The 22,998-nt window shown below is 38.0% G+C and overlaps 1 protein-coding gene across 20 annotated transcripts in view; it reads right to left on the reverse strand.

Moving 5' to 3' along the window:
* The window catches only part of LOC122805019 (titin-like), a 759,244-nt gene that overhangs the window by 676,814 nt on the left and 59,432 nt on the right, over nt 1-22,998 (reverse strand). For all 20 annotated transcript variants that reach the window (XM_044075290.1, XM_044075281.1, XM_044075295.1 and 17 more), the window contains 2 exons: nt 11,133-11,391; nt 4,061-4,130 (listed from right to left, as the gene is read on the reverse strand). In XM_044075290.1, coding sequence (XP_043931225.1) covers nt 4,061-4,130; nt 11,133-11,391 — 329 coding nt within the window. The remainder of the gene's footprint in view (nt 1-4,060; nt 4,131-11,132; nt 11,392-22,998) is intronic.

Here is a 22,998-nt window from a genome sequence, read left to right on the forward strand (position 1 = left end):
TTGCCAATGTCAGAACAATCTTCCATCATGTTGCTTGAAGTTCAGTATTGCAGAGCCAGCTTTAGAACCTCTTGCTAGATAAAGTTTGTCTGAAAGGTCAGTATTACTTAAAGGTACAACCGTACAGGGCTCTCATTGTTTTTTAATGGGAAATCTAATTTAACTATTCTTTGGAGAGGATATTTCAAAATCTGAGACAAAGGCTCATACATTATGAAGTGGATATAGAAATAAAAAAAAAAGACTGGATTTGACCATATTCTGTGCTATAACCTAGAATTTTTTCTGTTCTTGGTGAAAATCTTCTTCTTGATGAAGATGGTTACCAGCAAGAAGATGTAGATCTATATGTTTTGGACCTTTACAAAAACAAAAAACTTTGCAGTGTAAATAATGCAAAGGCATGACTTTCATATGAGTAACTCTGAATGCTGAATGTCTCACATTCCAAAGCTAATGTACGACAGACAGCAAAAGGCATACAGCTGAAAATAAACAGCTGTTGATGGGAAAATAAACTGTATAACACTTCTCTATTGTCAGTTTTAACTATTATTCCATAAGTGGCCCATTAATTAAAGATGGCACAGGCAGTGGCTGTTGAGTACGTGCTAATGCAAGTGGAGATGCCAATATATTCAGTGGAAATGACAGCAGAAACATTTAGATCATCCCCTTTTTTGGTCATCTGAAAGATCATGAAGGATTCTTGAACTGGCATATTGTCTATCACAGTGAGAGTAACTGATGACACCCATCATAATGAGTTAAAGCCATCACAAAGGTAACAAATGGCTACCCAAAGATTCGTGTCTGCTACCTGAACAGGTTTGTTTATGTGATCCTTAGGATACTATAAATATCTAACATGAATACTGCACATTTACTGCTATTGGTGGTTCTTACAACGGACTTTTTCCCTCTCAAAAGAGGAAGCCTTTGCTGGCCTGTACAATAAGTCTAATGAAAATGAAGGGGGAGACGGAGAAGACTAATTTAAGATTTGCACTGATTCCTTCTTGCTTTTCTTCTATAGAGATCTTAAGATCATCTTTTCTCTTTGAAATCCTGTTTTATTTGGATGTTTTCTTTTCTCTAAAAATAGTCTGCAAATGTCATACTTCTCAGTCATATGGTCTGCTACAAGACAGAAAAGTTACTTCAAACAGAGGTCTTACATTAGAGTTCATGAACAACATTTCTAACTATCAACAGTTTTCCCCAACGGTGATCTGTTCTGATCAATAAACATTATTTCATACTACAAATCTCCCGTTCAATAAACTATAAAATATTTAAAAAATGGAAATTAAGAAAAGTTATTGTCATCATTAGTAGAATAACCTCCACCCCTCAAAAAGCTGAAAAGAATACCTTTATTCATATAACATTGGTCATGATGACAAACCTGGATGAATGCCAAGAAAAAAAATGAAGATGTGAGATAAAGGCACATCCCATTTTATGTCATGGTGCATATTTTATTTTCTTATTTATTTACTACTTGGTGACTGTGTATATTCAGGCACAACCCAAAGTACAGAAATAAAAGCAAATAAAATAAATATTCAAGAATCAAATAATACCCAAGAACAAATGCAAAATCAAATATTTGTAAAGAGTCTTGAAGCAATTGTATGCTTCTTGCAGATCTTTATGCTTGTTACAGAGTCTTATGTACAGAGAAACATTGCAGACATAGCATTAACAGTAAAACCAAAACTATTTACAATATTTACAGTACATACATACAAATATTTCAAGCATAGGCATTAATGCCCTTCAAACCTGCCGATATAGTAAAACAGTTGTACCCTAATAAGTGTCCAGACTGCTCTTAAAAATATCTAAACTAGTACTTGCTTTAATATAACTTGGTAGTCTATTTCATGCATCAGCTGCTCTTTCAGAGAACCAGTTAGTACACTTCTCATTTCTAAAGAATCTTCTTCTTAGGCTGGCTGATGACTCTCTTCCAAGTTTTGATAACCCCAAATATTCCCAGAGGTAGTTCTCTCCAGATACTCTATATGCCTGAATCAGGTCTCATAAATATCTATACGAGACACTGTATAAGTTCAGATATTTTAATCTTTCACAACAACTTCAATTTTCACATCCATGAATGCCTTTGGTATATTTCCACTGTAATCATTCCAGTTTACTAATGTTTTTTTTTTTCTTTTAAGGTTGCCACGTTGTTATTCCATACTCAGGTTTGGGTCTAATGTAACTAACAAACAATTGCTTCATCATTTCTGATTTCCTAGACTTTATAAATCTTTTTATACAGCCTATAGTTCTACAACTATCATTAGCCAATTGGTTGATATGATTAGAAAAAACTCAAAACTGAATCTACCCAGATCCTTAAATAAACCTACATTTTCAATCACTGTGTGCTGTATTAAATATTCACATTTCAATTTATTTTTCCCAAATGTCATATGCTTGTTTTTTGAAATATTTATCAGTATATACATAAAGTTCATACTGAATTTCAAGATTTCAGAAAACAAACAAGACAATGTTTTAGATAACTAGCAGGGAAAGACTGTCATGCCAGATGTAGCATTATATTAGAATTCAACATTTCTCAGTGAATATCTTGCTGGAGGTGGTATGCTGTGTGACGGCAAATGGTAAGGTTAATATGGATAGCTCAAAAGTTTAATAGGTAAACTCTCTACATTACAGTTCCAGGGTCTGGGTTCAATCCTAGCTTCCAGTTACTGCTTGTGTCAAGTTTGCATGTTCTCTCCATATATGTGTGTTTTTATGTTGGTACTCTGGTTTCCTCCCAAAATAATGCTAGTTGACTAGCTACTATAAAAATGTCTATATAGAAACACACACACACACATTTGAATTTTAATATTGTGCTTACCATTCCCCATGTAGCCTGAGTTAAGGCTGAAAAAGGTCCAAGGCAATCCATTTGTTACATGGTTAACAAATGAAAAACACAAAATGGTTGTATAGATGGTAAAAAATACTGTCACTTGCAACTAAATACTGCTGCTACTTAAAAGAGCCATAAAGGGAAAAACAGTAAGCAAACAAAAAAAAATCCCATGATCTGTTTCCTGATGTAAAACTCTTCCTAAAAATGAAGATCTGCTATCTCTGGGCTAAAATCTAAGAAGACTAATATACCAACATAGTGCTATTAGTGAGACACTATAGATTTTTACCTGAATACCAAGATGCACAAATTATAAAAACAGTGAGCGCTACATCTGCACCTATAAATTGCTGTATATTTTCCAGAAAGACTATATATAATATAGGGCTAGCATTCTCTTTATGTCAAACAGATTGGCGCTAATGAGGCAGAGGTCATTTGCAAGCATAAGTTCTACAAAAGTCATATTACTATGCTGAGCTGTGACTCACAGGATGTCACTGGTAAATATCATTTCTACAAAACCAATACTAGCCTGCTAATCTGTCATTCTGAGAATATCTGCCATATATGTCTTCAAATCAAGGACATAATGAAAGGATTAGAAACAGTTTTACACATTCTGGTTGGGCAAAAGCGCCACCATCCTGATGCCAGATACACTGGTAAATCTGTCATCAACTTCAATGAATTTATATGGAGGTATGTACTTAATCTGCTAACACTCTAACAAATGCCATATCTCAATGGAAGAGCTATCAAAGTACTAACAAAGTACTAAGAGATTAGAAATAGCTATTTCTCACTTTTCGTTGCTCTCAACCTTGCAAAAGAAGTGAAGGTGCCAGAAAGGATGCAAAAGTTGAGGTACAGATGTATAAGTATTAGTGGTAACAAAAAAGAGATTGCTGTAAGTGCTTGTAATATGCTTTGCTGATATTACTCACATCTGAAAATGCACAGGGATTAGATACCACATCAAAGGAATTTGTAGTATAAAAATTATTTAAGCATCACCATTACAAAAGGCTTTTTTCCAACAGCAAACCAATGAAACAAAGACATGTCATTTTACTAGGAATAGTTTTAAATGCTACTGTATTAAAAACAGGTTTGAAACATAACTGACATAGTTTGCCTGTTTATACAAATTACCGTTTTTCTTGTCTGTGGACTTGCTCGGCAACTGTTATGGCTTCTTCTCTAAGTTCAATGTCTTCTGAAACTAAAAATAATAAAATGTTAAAATCACTGAACCTGTCTGCTATTTTCACATACAATAAAATTTGAAATATTTCAGAATCATTGCAGCTGCATAAGGTCAAGCATGATACATGGTTTATGTTGGTCTTTACAGTATTTTCAGTGACAATTTTTCCAAAGACTATTTGCAATGACAACTGACTGCACTGTACTAGGAAAAAGACTATGCAAGGAAAATTTTTTGGGGAAAAAAAAAGACCACATGCAGCAGGCATTATGATGGTGCATGTCATGAGCAATGTTTCCCCATATTCAAATGGAGTTTCTACATTTGCAAACTCTGATTCAAAGACTAACTTTGAGATCAAGACCCACTTGTAGTATTAATTTCAATTTGTCTGATTTAGTATTGAAAAATCAAACCAGAGATGAGGTAGCTAACTAGTGGCATGCCATAATGACACATTGGGTTTGCAATTAAATTCACAAGTACATCTAAGACCTGCAGAACTTAGCAGTCATGTGGCCCAGGAGATGTTATCTTTCTGAGTAGGATGGACTGAGATTGATACCTCACCACATCCTGATGGTGGATAAATCTAAACAGCAATTCCTTTGGTGAAAAGAAAAACACAAGAACATGTGACTGTTTTGCGATAAGCAATGTTGCCATACTCCTAAATATCTCTCTGGGTTCTTAATGTGGCATTATTTCACATTTCATCTCTTGAAAATCATACATTCTGTGACTACAGTGCCTCATGAAAGTTACACAAAAGCAAAAGTCTAAGGATAAAGTACATACCTGCCAACAATATCATCAAAGCAGAGGTTACAGTAAGACATAGTCAACTGTCTCCATAGATTTGCAAATTACCTGACAGAAGTGTATTTTTGCCAGATGTCCTTATATAAGGGGGTAAATGAGGTCCACTACAGTTTGCAGAATGACAGTTTTGAAAAGCTAGTTATTCAAAATGTTTTGCTGAACTTTGCAGACACCAAAACAGTTACAAAGTACATGGGTTCTTGACTTCCCCTACCTACAATATGTAGAAATAAATCCTCCTCCCCCAACTAATCACAACCCAATTCAAGGTCATAATCAACTAGGGTAAATTATACGTCTTTAGAGGAAGGTGGTTCTGTCTGTATTTCTTGATGAAATGTATCCAGTAACTCAAAGTTTTATCAAAGTGAATGTTGATGTGTTCAGCATTATGTGCCTGAAAAAGAAACACATTGAGTGAGGTAAATTATGTTAAGAGATGAGTCAATGTGTAGGTAGAAATATTATTATAATGAGCCTAGTCTGCAAGGCCATGGAACGTATCATCATGAAACTTATAAACAAAGACATTGGTAATCTCCAAACTCTGGATCCCACCCAGTTCGGGTTTGTAAAAGGCAGATCATGTCTCCTGTACCTGACAGACTTCTTTGAAGCAGTCACCAAAGCCGTAGATGAGAGTAAGGTGGTTCACACAGCCTATCTAGATCACGCCAAGGATTTTGACACCATCCCCCACTCTGGAATTATAGATAAACTCACTAAACTAGGTATAAATCCCTGAGTCACAAGATGGGTTGCCAACTGTCTCACTGACAGAACCCACACTGTGAAAGTAGCAGACTCCAAATCCGACTTCAGACCAGTGACAAGTGGAGTACCACAGGGTTCAGTCCTGGGTCCTCTCCTGTTTGGTATCTACTTTTCTAAAGAACAGGCTAACACAGAAGGTCTTTGGCTAATGACGTTCACAGATGACTGCAAACTAGGAGCCATAATCGAAACTCCTGATGATGTGGACATCCTACAAAAGGGTCTCACTGAGACAGATGCCTGGTGTCAAAGCCAGGGCCTCAAGCTCAATGCCAAAAAGTGCACTGTCATCCCCTTTGGTAAAAACTCTGTACCCATGAGCTACCACATAGGTGGTAGTCTACTTAACACCGAATGTGTGATAAGAGACTTTGGGACACAGATGGACAATAGTCTCTCCTTTGATAATCACATCACCACAGCAGTCAGGAAATCCTTCTACATGGCACACCTCATCACAAAATATTTCCCATCCAGGAAAAAAGAGGTCATTGTTCCCCTCTACTCGTCACTCATTAGACCCATTATAGAGTACAACGCCCCTTTTGGTATGTACCTCACAAGACATCTACAACAACTGGAAAGACCACAGAAATACCTCACAAAGAGGAATACTGGCCTCAAACAGATGCTCTCTGCAGACCATCTAAAAAAACTCCAGCTTTCTCCGTCGCATATCGGCTACTCAGAGGCGATCTCTGCCTGTCATACAAAGCTATGTCAAACCCAGAGCTGTTGGACATGCTCCACTTAAAGAAATACCAATCCCTCCAAGCTACACGCTCTAGGGACCTAAACCTTGTCACCACAATAAACAGAACACACTGGAGGGATAGATTCCTGTCCCAGAGACTTCTCATACTCTGGAACAAACTACCAATCTATATCAAATAAAGCTCATTAGCACTCTTCAAGAAAAATCTTGATGATTGGATGGGAAATAGGAAATTCACCCCTGGGATCACCTCTGTGGTTCTGCTCAACAGGGGCACACGAAAATAATTTTCTTGGGTGGCGAAAGCCAGGGTACCTTTTTGGCTAGGCTTATATAGGCCCTTGGGCCAATAGCCTAGTACCTACCTATGAACCTATGTGACTTTATATATACAAAAACTCCAATATTCTCCCTTCTCTTCTATGATTTGAACAGTGCCTAATCTGAGAGCTTTGTGTGTGTGTGTGTGTGTGTGTGTGTGTGTGTGTGTGTGTGTGTGTGTGTGTGTGTGTGTGTAATTTGAAGTTGATGACCATGATGTGGGGTTGTAGCTGAAAAGATACAGTTCTTAAGTGAAGAGTCAATACCTATCTGTGTAGAGACTCTTGCTGGTCCATCAGCAATGACACTAGCATGGAATGCTGGAAGACTTGGCTTTGGGTAGCAAATGTAAACTATTATACAATGACTTGCCATTAACATTCAAAAACATGCACGCTGATTGGTCAGCCCAATCAGTGTGCCCATTGTAAAATCGAGCATATACCAACAGAAAAAAGTCCGGTCGCCCAGGCTTTCTTCTATTAATATATGCTATGGTGCTTTCCAGTTTTCTTAACTGAAAAAAAGAAAGAAAATTTGAAATTCAAACAGATACGAGAAAGAAGGGACAGAGAAAATACAAGGAAAATCAGGTATGTTATGCAAAACTAAAGAAACGTACCTGATTTTTCTTGTATTTTCTCTGATCTGTCTCTCTCGTAAGCATTTCAAAATTTTCTTTTTTATTCTTTAATTTAAAAAAAAGGCAATGGAGAGCTTCCTTTTTCCATTGCTTCCTTTCCAAAGCACTGATGTTCTGCATAAGCATGGGAACGTAAGTCCCATATGCATGCACAGTATATCAACAAAGCCTCATGATACAGGGAAAAAAGTGGAAGAGCACCACAGCGCCATTATACAAAGACATTATTTAAGAAAAGTACGTAACTTTTTTCTTAAATAATGTCATTGTATAATTGCAATAGCCCATGGCTGGGTGTGGGTAATGCTGGATTTACCCACAACTGGATTTGTTTGATCAGTCAGTCTTCACCCTCTTGACCAAACCACACCAACAGTGGGTAAATCCAGCATTATCCACATGCAGCCAAGGGTTATTGCTATAATATTGTTCTTTCACTTCTATGATTTTAACAGTGCCTGAACAAAGGTCTCTCTTTCTTATCTGAATGCGCCTTTATAATTTGCATCTAAATAAGAAAAATAAGAATACATGTATGTAACAGTTTTTGTAATACAGTGCACTACAGTGATGATATTCAACCAAATATAAACTGTCTGTAATGATCAACCACTTTACTGCTGGGATCTTTGCATGAGGTTACGTGAACCATAAAAAGAGAGTAGATTTAACTTCAGAGAAGATTATATGAAGCAGGATACATATGAGATGAGGCTGTTTTTAAGGTCCCCATTCAAATGAAGCTATCTAAAATGAGTCTAAAAAGATTGGTTTTAGAAGTGTAAAGATCTCTCAATGAACAAGGAAGTCGTCATCATTAACCTCTTTCTACCATTTTCTACATGGGGTCAGGGTGTCTCATCAACTATTGCCATCTGTCTCTCACTCGCCTACCTTCTTTGGCAGTCATGCCTGACTTTCACAGGATTTCTGTCTTGCAATCCATCCATCCATCTTCACAGGATTTCTGTCTTGCAATGCATCCATCCATCTCTTTGTTGGATGCCATTGTTTCTTCTTGCCTTCTCTCTGCATCTCCCAAAACTTTTGCACCAGATCATGTTCTGGTTTCCTGCACATGTGCCTGAACCTGTAATCTGTTCACTTTCCTTTTCTGCAATTAGAGCTACTTTGGCCTCTACTCTGATGTCCTATCTTCTTCTCCTGTCCCACTGTGTGCATCCTACCATCCATCTCAGGCATTTCATCTCTATCACCTTTAGCTTCCTCATCTGCTCTGCCTTCACTGCTCAGGCATCTACACCATGCACTAGTACTGGTCACATCACTGTTTTATACACCTTACTTTTCAGCTTCTTTGGCATTCTTCAGTCACACACTACCCCAACACTCTGTGCCAGTTGTCTGCAGCCCCTCTGATTCGAGCTGCAGCCCCTCTGATTCGAGCTCCACCCTCTTTATTCAGACTTCCTTTCTCCTCAACCACCCCCTTCCAGATACATGAAGTTTTTAATTTGTTCCACTATTTTCCCTTCCATTTCAGTTTTTAGCTTCTTCTGATTTCCATTTGCTGCCATGATAACTGTCTTGTCTATAATCAGTTTGATCCTATGTGCCCTCGGTTTGCGTTCCATTCCCTTATCATTTGCTGAACCTCTTGCTCAGAGTCTGCTGTTAATGCCACATGATCTGCATGCAGTACCTTTGTTAACCTATCCCATTCAGTCTGCTGATGTAGTCCATCACCTGTATGAAAGCACTGGGCTCAGATCTGATCCCTGATACACCCCCATGGCCACTGGGAACCACCCTGTGAGTCTGAATACTGTTTGCAGTACTCTTATTGGGTCTTTGTACATAGCTTGCACTAGACTTTGAACCATTGCAGAACTGCCTATGTCAGCTTTCTTGGGACTTTGTGTCCAAGTCTAGGAATGTTCAGTTGGACTCTTCTCTCATATCTAGCTTCTTTTCAACTATCTGCCTCACTGAAAACATTAGGTCCATCATGTTGTATCCTGATCTGAATCCGAACTGCACTTCTCCCATTTCACTTTCTACCATCAACATCTCCAGCACTTTCATGCAGTGTGACAGCAATTTGATACCTCTATACTGCTCAGAGTTGTGACTGTTCTCTTTGTTATTGTAGATTGGCACTAAAATTCTTATTCTTCAATCATTTGGGATATGCCTTTATTGCCATACTGCTATGACTACCCTATGGAGTCACTTCTCCCCCAACTCATACAACATCTTGACCATATCTGCTGTATCCTCATCTGTCCTTACTTCTTCTAGTGTAGTCTCTTCTTCCTCATTCATCATAGGTTGTGTCTGATCAGTACAGCTTCTATTTTTTTTTTTCATTCAGAAGCTGCTGGAAGTACTCCTTCCATTTGCCTTTAGTGTCCTGTGGACTGGTGAACAGGTTGTTGATGGCATCCCTTATGAAGGGTGCCTGATGACTATCTTCTTTATCTTTATGTTTTTGCTTTGCAATCTGATCGTGTTACTTTGAGCAGTCTGCTGAGTCACTTTCAAAACAGCGAAGTATGTAACAGGGCACCCTATTAAAATGTTGGCACTAGAAATTCTGAGTGCTGACAAACTGAAAAATAGAGTGAAAACCCAGAAAGAGTGAATCTCGAAGATTGTTCTTCTACTATAAAACTATTTTTGCAGGGAGTAAGACCTCTCCACCCTGAACTTATATATGCCAACTTCAAGATCATCATACCTTGGAGAAAAGCGAATATTTTGGGAAATGGACATCTTGGAGGTGGTATACTGTATGCAAGTCTGCATTTCTGGCCATTCAGTCTCCATGTATCAGGACTTGCTCTAGTGAGTCCTGAAACTTCAAATGATTACCATGTAAGAAATATAGGTAGCACTTAACATATTGGATGATCTTTAAGACAACCCTCTATAGTGGTATGAATAATTTGATACATCTTTCATGTGCCAATTATCTCACAAATCTTCTTAAAATATCAAGAGCTCATGCTTACAGGTGTATATATCCTCTGCCAGTCTGTTCACAATGGCCTTCCAGTGGAGATATGAGGCCTGTACATTTCAAGATCTCCAGTTCCATACACTTACTTAATCAGAAGGCAAACTGCAAGAAACTTTATAGTCAACAGGATCAAAAGACTGTAACATTTACTTACTGAAGGTACTACTACCATGGTGAAGCAGTTGGAATGCCTCATTCAATATGATGGACGGAATGACATACCTACGGCATATGGCTCTCTCAGAACTTAACTGAAATGGCAAGTATCAAGTTATCTGATAAATCTTACTTCAATGATTTACTTTTGCAGTGGAAGGCCACAGAATGCCCTGACAGCAAGTGGAAGATAGGGTGCAGACAGGGGCACAGGCTTTTGTCCATGCCTGCCTGAATGATGGCTTCATCTGCTCTCACTCAGTGAAGGCAGAGACCTTTCTATCATGAACAAATGACCTCAAGACCTAAAGCAGGACAGCCTGATAGCCCTCAAGCAAGTAAGACAAAGCATGTAGGAAAAAAATGTCACAAAAGTAAGACATTTGTTTACGAATTGCATTTGTATTACATGGAAACTTATCATATTGCTTAGTTCATTATGAAAAAATAAAAGTATGCTCATATATATATATATATATATATATATATATATATATATATATATATTTGTATATAAATAAATATATGTGCATGTGTGTATATAACAGAGATTTAAAACGTCAATTTGCATTGTATGTGTCTAGAATGTATTAGAAAATATACCTTGTACAACTAAATAGCATGAAGTGCTTGCTGTGCCAGCTTCATTAGTAACAGTACAGGTAAAATGGCCACTGTCTTCTGCGAAAGCTTCACGGATCAAAAGACGGGCAATCCCTTCTTCAAAGGTAATTTGGAAGTCAATAGAACTTTCAATCCTATAGTCTTCTCTGAACCACATTACAGCTGGAGCAGGATGTCCTGCGACATGACATTCCAGAGTGACAGATTCTCCTTCAATAACAGTCACATTTTTGAGGCCCTATAGTGAATAAAACATTGAGAATTCTAAATATCATTTTTTAGCATTTAGAAGGCTTTGTCATCAGAAGGATTAATATTTCCAATTTAACATTTTAATTTATCTAATACATTAAATAAAACATATAAACAAAATTAACTAGCAGATGATGCCTGCATTTGTTTGAACTCTCCATATGTTACAAAATGGAAAAACAACAACAAAAAAGAACCTGGCTCCTAAAAATGGCACTACCCTCACTTAACAGTAAGTCCATATTTTCCCTGCAAAAATGTTCGTTCTCAATTATCCCTCCAATACCATTATATTCTCTCTACCATTCTATTGCGCTATTTGTCTTTCATTAACTCTACACAGAATACTATTAGTCATGCAGTTCTCTTATGGCTGTTTCATGAACACTAAAAAAATGACTCTTACTTTGCATCAAGAATGTATGAGAAGAATACACAAGGTGCTGGTCACTTTGTGGACTTTAACTTCTTCATGATCCTCGCAGAACTTCTTTTATTATCCAGCAAAGTCCTTTCTGAAAAATACTCCTGTATTTTATACAGTTCTAACAGTCAGACAGGTCTCATCTCTGGCAGGGAGGGTAAGGGTGGCAGTTGTCCCAGGAGAAGACTGTGCATACAGGAGGACAACTGAAGTACAGTTCATGTATGCACATGCAAATCCAGGAAAATAAATGGCTTTCCATGCTTAGTTATTCGGAAAGGGGAGGGAAGAGGTAGGGAAAACAAGATAGATTTAAAAAACACCTTCCTTTTGTAATATGTATAGATTAATACTGGTTCATGGCCTAGAATGTCTGAAGCAGCCTTCAGACAATTTTTTGTTTTGTTTTCTGGAAAACCACTAACTTTATATATTTTTTTTAAATATGGTTTTCATGTCTCTAAAGTATTACCAGATGTCTTTCAGCATCAATATGTTCAAAGGCAGCAACAACTGACCCCCTTCCAGTCGACATTTTTGCTTTATTTGCAGATTAGGTTATGAAAATTCACTAGTGACTTCCCACTAGCCTATTAATACCCCATTATGTTTTCTTTTATATCTGATTTTTCATATCTGACAGTATACAATTTATATAGCATGGGAACTGACAAATGGGTGGAAATGCAACGATTTGTTATCTTCTCAGCTTGAAGATGGCAGTTTTTGTTTTCTACAGTGATGTAGTTCACATACAAAGAGCTTAGATCCACATATTTTAATGTCTGGATGTACATGTGTGTGTATGTGTATATATATATATATATATATATATATATATGTACACACATATGTGTGTGCGTGTGTGTGTGTGTGTGTGTGTGTGTGTGTGTGTGTGTGTGTGTAGTAGAGTGCTCCTGCTAACTAGTGTATGGAGCTGGAGTTTTGGAGCAATCTGGAAGGATGATCCACACCTATCCTATGTGAAGAAGGCTACACCTCACCTCCTTTCTTACAAAAAGGAGTCAGAGGGAGAGGGATGGGACATAGAGGTGTGGCCTCTCTGGCAAATAGCAGAAGTACTGTGTATAGAGACTCAGACTGGGGCCTGAGACTAACTATTGGAGACATTGGCCTCTCTGGTACAGAGAAAAAGTACTGGTGAGATACTTACAGGTGGGACCTTGTAATGAGTAAAACCTAAATACTTTTCCAGTCTTCCTGAGTAGTAGATTGTTAATATTAAAGAAATGGCATGCCTATGCTTCCTGAGTGGTAGATTGCTAACATTAAAGAAATGGTATGCCTGTAAGAACATTTGGCTAGTTCCCATACAGAGGCTTGCTCCAGTATTAAAAGTGGGTCTTCATAACAGTTAAAATGTAGTCTGGGAAAGAAATGGCTTTGTTGCAATTGAACTAAAAGACTCATGGGTGATAAACTTGCTTTACCAAAACACTACTGCCATTTTCTGATGCTAAAGTTGGAGTAAGGTGCTGCTTCTAAACGTGAAACACTGACATTCATTGTTGAGTAAGACAACAAAAACAAATTGATTCCAAAGGATTACATTCTCTAACAAGAAAAAGTTGGTTTATTGCAGAGTAAAGTAAGCTTTATGTCAGGAAAGAAAGTGGTATTGATTCTGGAAACAGACACCTAGAAATGAAAAAGGGTTTCACTATTGTACAGGTCAAGAAAGAAAATGGTCAGCAAACTTTGTACTGAGAATGAAAAGCAAAAGCAAAGAAAACCAGTACTTGTGTTGCTATCATGAAGTAGAGCAAAACTTTGCTGATGTACAGCAGTGAAATGGGAGGGCTTTGTACCAGAGTGTCTCTGATTTGCAGGAGCAAATGCATGGTCTGCAGTTTAGTATTGCAAATGTGCAAACAGAAACCTAAGTTGAAAATAATGATTCTGGCTCTGGTTCTAAGCGAAATGGAATGCAGAATGCTGAGCAGCAGAAAATACACTTGTGTAAGTAAACTTACCAAAATAGTAGATGTTTGAATGACCACTGCTGCAGTACCCTTAGCTAAACGGTTTATATCCTGCATGGTATGTAACAGCCAGCCCATTTCCAAACCTTCTGGGCACCTTCCATGCAACCAAACCATTAGTCAGTTCATGGTGAGCTAACTAAAATGACAAGTTTGAGCACTGAGCCCTGCAGAGCTTTCATTGAACTGAAAGAGGGAGGCTGAGCTCTGAAAGGACACTGGTAGGGACAACAAAAATAAATGTCCATAACCTGTCATAAAAAATACACAAAATCAAGGGAGATGTGGGGAGAGAGCGGTTAATGCAGCAGTTATCATTTGAACATCTCCTGTTACGGTAAGTTTACTTACACAACTGCCCTTTGTTCAGCATATTGATCACTGCTGCAGTAGCCTTAGCTATATGGGTAGATTACCCTAGATTACTACATTTGGGAGGTGAAAGGCAAAGGGTTTAGGAGCCCAGGTAAAATGCTCCTGCTACAGCCTGATCAAGACCTAAAGAAGGAATCAAGCTTGTAATGCGTTGTAAAAGTATTTACAGAGAACCAAGTTGCCGCTTCTAGAATACTTATAGAATCCAGTATTTTTCAAAAAAGCCATAGATGAGGCCAAGATCCTGGTAGAGAGTGTCCCTTGACCCTGCTTATTTATTTATTTATTTTATTTTATTTATTTATTTCCAGTGTCTGGGGAAATCCACTAGGCTCAGAGAGCCCGTTTTCAGTGGAGCCCCAGGGAGAAAAGCTCCACAATACAAAAAAAGACAAGTAAAAATACAAAATATAAGTAAACAACAAATTCCAAATACAAATATATATTACAAATCAAAGAAAAAATGTTGCAATATTAACATAAGAGAAACAACCGTAATTATCAAGTCATGAACATTAATAAGTTTGAAGCCATGTTTGTAATAGCCTATTGGAACAAGCAAGATTTCAAGATTAAAAAGGTTGCAATTTAGATAGGTAGATTTTTGTTGTGGTGAGAATAACAAAAGGTAATAGCCTGAGACAACCATTTGGAAATAGTTGTTTTGACACAAGTTGTCCCTTCTTTTGACATTCATAAGAAATTAACAAGTAATCTTCAAGATCTGAAAAATTTAGTTCTCTCAAGACAGAACTTGAGCTATCTGTGTCAGTTCCAGGTTCACAGATTCATACAAGATTACTAGGCTAATGGCTTAAAAGCCTTTACAAGGCTAGTCAATATACCCTGATTTTACCCAATATATGACCAATAAGGGCAAGAGGATGACATAGATTTTGTGCCTTACAGATTGCCCCTGTCCATAAGGGACACAGGCACCACACTGGTAAGAATTTGCAATTCCCCATCCATTGATCCAAACTGCATTTGAAGAGGGCTAGGGAAAGGCATGCACTGCTTAATGTGAATTGGTAGCCTGCTCTAAGGATGGGGCAATCTCTGACACACATATCTGTCTCTCCAGCATGTTTTGTTTGAGGTGCTGATTAAGTTTAGATCCCCAGATCAGGTGACCCTCATGCTGCTTGACTTGTGGATGTGTAGCAGCTCAGTAAAGGCGGCATTTGTCAGTGTCTTGTAGGTCAGGCATAGGTCACCCCTTAATAGTCAGTAGCAGACAGAGTAAAGGGATAGGGCTTTTAGTCTATCCACATAGGACATGTTGTTTACACCCTGTATTTTCTTTGTGAGAGACCTCTGAGGTCACTCTGGCTGCTATAAGTGTCTAGTCAAATACATGCCAGATGCTGCACTGTACTCGATTATTGGTCTAATGAGAGCTTAGCACATTGGGATTATAATTTCTTTGGATCTGAATGCCATACCTTTACTTACAGGTTGTTCCACACAGAAGGACTTTCTCACCACTTCAGACACGTCAGTCAAAGTTCGGGCTACTATCTATCTGTGTACCTAGATCTCTCAACTCTGAGTTTACTTTTATGGGTGTGTTATTGATGTTGTAATTTGCATGGCTATTTGACTTCCCAAAGGGTATGATAATGCATTTTTCCCATTTAGTTTTAGACCATGGTTCTGGCCTCAATCATTTGCTGATCTAGACCCACCTGAAGGATACCCACATCACTGAGGGATTCAGTGATTGTATGGAACACACTTTCTCCCTCACTTTTAGGATGAGAAAAGAAAAGTGGGGAGATAGAAGATAGTTTAGGCTAAAATAAACTCAGATACCATGTTAGGAATACAAGAAGGATTAGTTCTCAAAGAAACCCTGTCTCTGTAAAAAGTGAGATAGGGTTGACACACCATAGGAGCTTGCAACTCATTTACTCTTGTTGCAGAGTTTAGAGCAATCGGCAAAACAGTTTTCTATTTTAAGAACTTCAAGTAAGACAAATTAGCTGGTTCAAATGGAGCAAGTGTTAGGTTCTCAAACACAAAATTAATTTTCTCAAAAAGGGCCACCAGTTTTCTTGGATGCTTCCCATGCAAAACCCCTTTCAAAAACCTTTGACATTAGAATGCATAAAAAGAGGAGTATTCATGGGTAGACATGCTGAAATGGCCAAAAAAATGAACTTTGATGGAGTGAGAAATGACATATAATAGTAACTCAACACAAATGTAAAACCAGAGAAACACTAGACACTTGTTAATGCATGATTTTCTATCAGCAGCTTATCTTGCTTCCATTAATACCTGCTGCACAAAATCAGTAAACAGGGTCTATGTTAAATCATTGAACGCTTAAAAAAGTGAATGATGATTTATCGAACCCATGTAAGCGAAAGCTTACAATCTCGAATGCTTAGAACAGTGATTATTTTCCAAGGGAAAAAAATTTGCTGTTCCACAAAAAAAAAAAAATTGTAAAGCATTACATAAAGTGGGGGGGGGGCTTCGCCCCGATGTGGGGAGCTGTGCCTCCCACACCCCCCCTATCTAAATACACCAACTCCGAGATCGCACAACAGTCACGGAAACGGCAAAGTAACGGAAGCGGCCAAGCGATTTCTTTCCCAGGGAAAGAATTTGCTTATATGCCGTTTCGCTATTTTGCCTTTGCGTGTTTTCAAGTTCGATCAAGACGCATGTGAAAGAATGCATCTTCGATTATTTAATAGGAACCCAGTAAACAGTTGCCTAAAGGGAATTAAAAACATATCATCCAGGCAGCCAGCTCAAGCTGATTGGGGTTTTGGTGTTTCAAGCACCCTTGGTCTTGTGTGAGTGGATCTAGTCTTCAACAAAGCTAATGGTAATTGCACCTGGCCATTTCCAAAACATGGAAGAACCATGGTTGCCTGGACTAGATGGCAGAGACCACAATGATCTTGGGAGATTCATTCTGAATCTTCAGAAATACCCTGGATGTTGGGGAAAATCAAGAAAACCATACAGGAACATTCCTGTCGCAGGAAAGGAAAAGGCATCTGTCTTCCAGGCCTTTTTGCATGCAGTCCTGGAACAGAATATTGCTAGCTGATTGTTCAGAGAGGAGACAAGTAGGTCTACTTGAGGAACTTCCAAAAACTGGATCAAATCTTGGAATACTAGCTAATCTAGTTTCCATTCATGAAGATTTGCTACTGTCTTGCTCAGCTTGTAAGCCACGCAATTGGCTTTGATGGAATGTAGGAGTGAGAATATTCTGTGAAGCTATATCCAGGGATAACATGGCTAGTCTCCAAAAGGGGTAAGACATGGTTCCTCCGTGCTTGCTGATCTACCACATGACTGTAGATTGTCTGTAACAACTTGAAAAGGTCAAGGGGACCAAAAATGATTCAGAGAGCTGAGTACCTTGACCACGACAAGCATCTCTTTTATATTTATGTGCTTGTGTCTGTCCTTGGGGTCCCTCACACCTTGCACTTTTATCTCTCCGGAAATTGCTCCCCAAACAAAGTCCAAGGATTCTGTGGTGGATTACTACTTTGGAGCAGAGAGGGAGCAGGGGAGACATGGGTTTAGGGAAATTTGCTGTTTTCAAGTTATTTTTCTACTGACAACACCCAGCATTGGAATTTGAAAAGACAAAGGACGTTGGTGTTGGGATCAAAGAGTCTTCAGATGCCATTGTATCTTTCTCATGTGAAGTCTTGTCAGGGGTATTGTGAGAATCACAGATACATTGAGACTCAAACTCCTGAGGTATTCTCTTGCAGTGACACAGCAGAAAACATTAACAACAGATCCAGACATAGATCTACTTTTTTTCCTGTGAAAAAAAAGCCCTTTGAACTGAGATATCTAAACTGACACCCCAGGAATAAAATCCTGTATGAGGGAGTAAAAAAAAAACTTTTGAATATTCACTTGGAATCATAGCATGTGTAAAAGCTCTCTCACTCAAATGAGAGATATCTGACACTTTGAAAAAGACTCTGCAAAGGTAAAAAAGTAATATAAATATAGAAAAATGTGGACACCCTGTAGCCTGCAGTGAGCTATAGGGGTCTATATTATAATCTCGAAGGTTTAAAACTTTGAATCACTAAAGATCGAACTTTAGTGATCGAAGTCTTAAACCATCTAAAACAAAAAAAAAAAACTAAATTAAAAATAAATAAATAAATAGTGTGTAGGCAGGGAGGCAAGCCCCCCTTCACCCTCATACTTAAATATACCAACTCCGAGAACGTACTACATTGAAGTAAATGGAAATCTCCCCCTACGGAGATTTTCCGTTTAAACGTTCGATGTAGTGCACTTTTGGTATTCTCATGTCGATAATATCGTATTCGATATTGTCAGACTTCGAGATTTTAACATAGACCCAGCTATAGATAGATCTATGCACTTTGTGAACACTCTTGGCGCAGCAGATAGTCCAAAGGGTAAGGCAGAAAAGTGATAATGTGATCCACACACACACAAAACCTTAAGAAATGCCAAAGACTGCATGAATAGGCATATGATGATAAACATCTTTCAAGTCTAGTGTTACCAAGTAAGTTAAAAGAGGAAGAAATAAGGTAACAGGTTGTGAAGTGGCAGCATTTTTAGCCTGGGTACTATCAAGAACAAGTTTAGGTTATAGATCTAGAATTGGTTTCCATGCATTTTCTTTCTTTGGCACTAAAAACACCATTGAGTACAAACCCTTCTCAGCCTGGGAAGGAAGCACAGGTTCTATCACTCCCTGAGACAGCATGCTTTGAAGGACAGGGGGATAATAAGGACTCTGGTCTGGTGGGTAAGGAGTTACCCACTGGAAAGGGGGATTTTCTACTATTGCCATCCGTAACCTTGATGAATGATCTTCAGAACCCATTTGTCTGAAACTATCTATTGCCAAAGAGAAAAGTGGAAATTCAGAATTTCTGGAAGGGAAAAGAGACTGCTAGGGTGAGTGAAGCGACAATGTCACATACATAGTCATTGTGACTTGTTGGACTGTCCATAGTTTTGTGGTGTTCCTGTATTCTTTTTGCAAACACCCTGTCATTCTTAAACATCTGTTTGCTTGCATTTTTGGTGAGACTGACTTAGAGAATCTTTTAGAAATTTTGGAAAAGGAGGGCAGAAAAATCCATTTCCTGTATAAACCTAGCCTTTTCATCACACTTTTTGATCACTTCTGCAGCAAAGGAAACAAAAACTAAATCCCTATCCAAAGAAGAATTTTAAATGTAATCTTTTTACATCTGCAAAGTTCTGAGAATGCAGTCAAGCAAACCTCCTCAAAACAGTACCAGTGGCCATAGCCCTAAAGAAATATCAACTGAGTCATACGCACACTGTAAACAATAACCTGTAAGATAACATAGAAGAAACTAAACTATTTAAAGCAGGATTTTTTCCCACAAGAAGCTGCTAGGTCACGTTTGGAATGAGTGTATAAAAGCTTAAAGGCAGTGACACACACATTGCCCCTGAGCTGAAAAAAAACAGCAGAAATGGGAGAAGGTTCAGGAAATTCTTTCTGTAACATCCTATAGTACTTTCACAGGAGCTGAGAAACCTCAGCGTTCTCCCACTGAAAACACTGGCACATTCTGGAAATAGTCTCAGAGAAAGCGACCCGTCCAAGGAGAATCAGAATCTGAGTTCTCCTCTTGAATTAATCCAAAATCTGAGGGGAAAAATTGTTTCCATTTCTTCATCTTCCTGTCCAAATTCAGAATCCTGAATCTCTTCAGGAAAAGAGGCATCCTTCTTTCTTTTACCAGTATAGTCACCCCCCCACCCCCCACCCCCACGGGTGAGGTAATCTGTTATCTTGCTGTGGTGGCAAAGACTCTTTGCTTAACTTTTTCATTTTGCGGCTGGAAGAAGGACCAACCATTGGATCGATAGTTTGTCATGGTCAAGCGAAGATGGTGCCTCTTTTCAGAGGAAACCAAGCAGCAAAAGCTGGTAAAACACAGTAAAAAACACTTTAAAACCCTTTGCCAGCCCCAATAAGGAAATAAATAAAACACAATCTTAACGCCATATTACCTTACAATGTGAAGTTACAGAAATACTCTAACTAAAAGTATAAAAGACAGTAACTGGAAACTGTCTGCAAGCAAAAACAGCCCTTTACTGTGTTTGAAAAAATGACAGAGAGATTACAAGGTTGTTTTCTGACACTTACCGAAAAAAAAAGACATGGTAAAGTATAACTGACAAGGACATGGCTGATTTATTCAATAGCCTTTCTGAACCTTTTGTACAAATGGGAAAAATGAAATACCAAAGAAAGTCTGAAACTGTAAAGTGAGTTGGTGTTGGAACTTCAAAGACAAAAAGAAAGGTCATTGTCAAACCCAAACTGACAATATTTGTGTTTACAAAATGGAAAAGGAAAAACTGTGTTACAGAAACTACAAAAGAAGTGGTGTATTTTCTGCAACAAAAGAAATCTAAAAATATAAACAAAAGTAAACAGTTGACACTGATCACTGGGGAGCTCAAAGAAACTACATAACAAAGAAATACAGATGACTAATACCAATGAATAAAGTGCACTTTATAAGCACATCTGAGAAGTAGACTAAAAATGCAAAAAGAATAAAATTCTTATAAATGTGCTACAGGAAAACGAGTGAATGAAGTAATGGAAAATGGATGACTGGTATGCTGTTAAGCTGAAATAAGAAAAGGAAATGTTTCTATAGCTGAAAACTCAGTAGCTGGGCCAGTGACTGAGACACAGCTCATGAAATGAGGAAAGTTATGAACAGCCTAAGAGCATGAAAGATATGACAAAACATAAAGCCACTAAGTGGAAACTGGAATGATAGAAGTAAAGTCCAATGCAACAAAACTGACCAGAGAGAGAGAGTGATGTGATCACTGTACATGCAATGACTTGCAGAAAGAAAATTAAAAACTTCTGCCAGAGTGCTACACCATATCTAAAACTATGCATGATGTCTATGTGCCTTTATCCGCACATAATGAGATAAAAGCTACCTTAAGTGAGGCTTTGGGTGTGACGTACAAACTAATAGAGCAGCAGAACTGGCACACTGAAACACATGAAGAATTACAAAAACATTAAGCAGACTGAATCAGCTTGAAATGACAGCTGCAAACTGAGCCCAAGCATGAGACAGCAAAAAGGAAACTGTAAAGTACCAATAAAGAAATCTAAGCTCAGAAACAGGAATGCCCTGTATCAAAGTTCATCTCAGTATTAGGAAGAAAGTGAATTGCCTTAGGTCTATCAAACAAATTGATAACCCTACGATGGTGATCACAGTGATGTATCTTCTTCCTTTTGGAATACACTGTCAAATATTGCCACAACTGATAGAACTGCCCTTTGTCAAGATTATTTTGGGGCAAATGAGGTGGTATCTGCCTGACCAATCAATTCTGACAGGTCTTAGCTTGTGGGGTCATGTAATATAATATCTACAAAAAACTACTATGGGGTGTGTGGGCCTGCAGATTTGTGGCAGTTTGAAGGGAAAATACACACCTCTCCTTAGTGGAAGACACACATCTTTAAGAAATGAAACAGACATATACACCTCTCTCACAGACACACAAAGTACTGTGGAAAAATAAACAGGAAGGGGCCTGCCCACTGTGAGACTAAATACTGGAGATGTTGGCCATCCTGACAGAGAAAAGAAGTACTAAACACACACACACAGACACACACACACACACACGCGCACATGCACAAGCACACATGCTGGAGCATTCAGGGAGTAAACCCAAGTATCAAAGACTTTGCCTCAGAGTTTACTGACCAGAAAAGGACTACAAATTGTAAAACATTTTTGACAGACATTTTCAATTTACAAGGCTTATTACAGTAATTATTCTTACTTTTAATTTCAAAACAGTGAAAAAACACATTTAAAAATATGGCAGTCTCCAGTGTTTGATAATATTACATGTATTTATTTTGTATCACATTTTACACACGTACACACACACACACATATATATATATATATATACATATATATATATATATATATATATATATATATATATATATATATATATATAAACATACACACACACACACACTCTTAAAGATATCTAAACAGCATAACATCAACACCAAAAAATATCTAAACACGAAATATCAACAAAACCATTTAACCACATCCAAAACCAATGGTTTTGCAGTGGGGGCAAACCCACCTGCACCCCCACACTCCCTGTTAATTATATATGTTAACTCCAACATTGCACAAGGGAATATTCCACTACCTGGGAATTGTCGATCTATCACACCTATTGGCCATCTGTATATGTCAACTTTGTGTTGACGTAATTCAGGGGACCTACACACACACACACACACACACACACACACACACACACACACACACACACACGCATACACACACAGACACATATGTGTGTGTGTGTGTGTATATATATATATATATATATATATATATATATATATATATATATATATATATATATATATATATATATATATATATATATGTGTGTGTATGGGTCTACTTTGATCTGTCGAAATTACATTTAATAAGAAGTTATGTACCTACCATAACGTTCCATGTTAGTTGTCTTCTTCTCACCTTCTTTCTTGCTGGTTGGGTTCGGAGCCAATCCTCGGCTCCGACTTGGCCATCTACTAAAGCTCGAGAGCTATTTACTGGCTCGAGGCCTCCCCATATCCCACAATGCTTGGCGCTACATACCCAGATCTCATTTGGCACAGCTAACACCATAGAAAATACAAGGACACCTGTCCATACTACAGGGTTTTCCTAAAGTA

Source organism: Protopterus annectens, chromosome 6.part0 (genome assembly GCF_019279795.1).
Source record: "Protopterus annectens isolate FY-2018-M chromosome 6.part0, PAN1.0, whole genome shotgun sequence".
Taxonomy (NCBI): Eukaryota; Metazoa; Chordata; order Ceratodontiformes; family Protopteridae; genus Protopterus; species Protopterus annectens.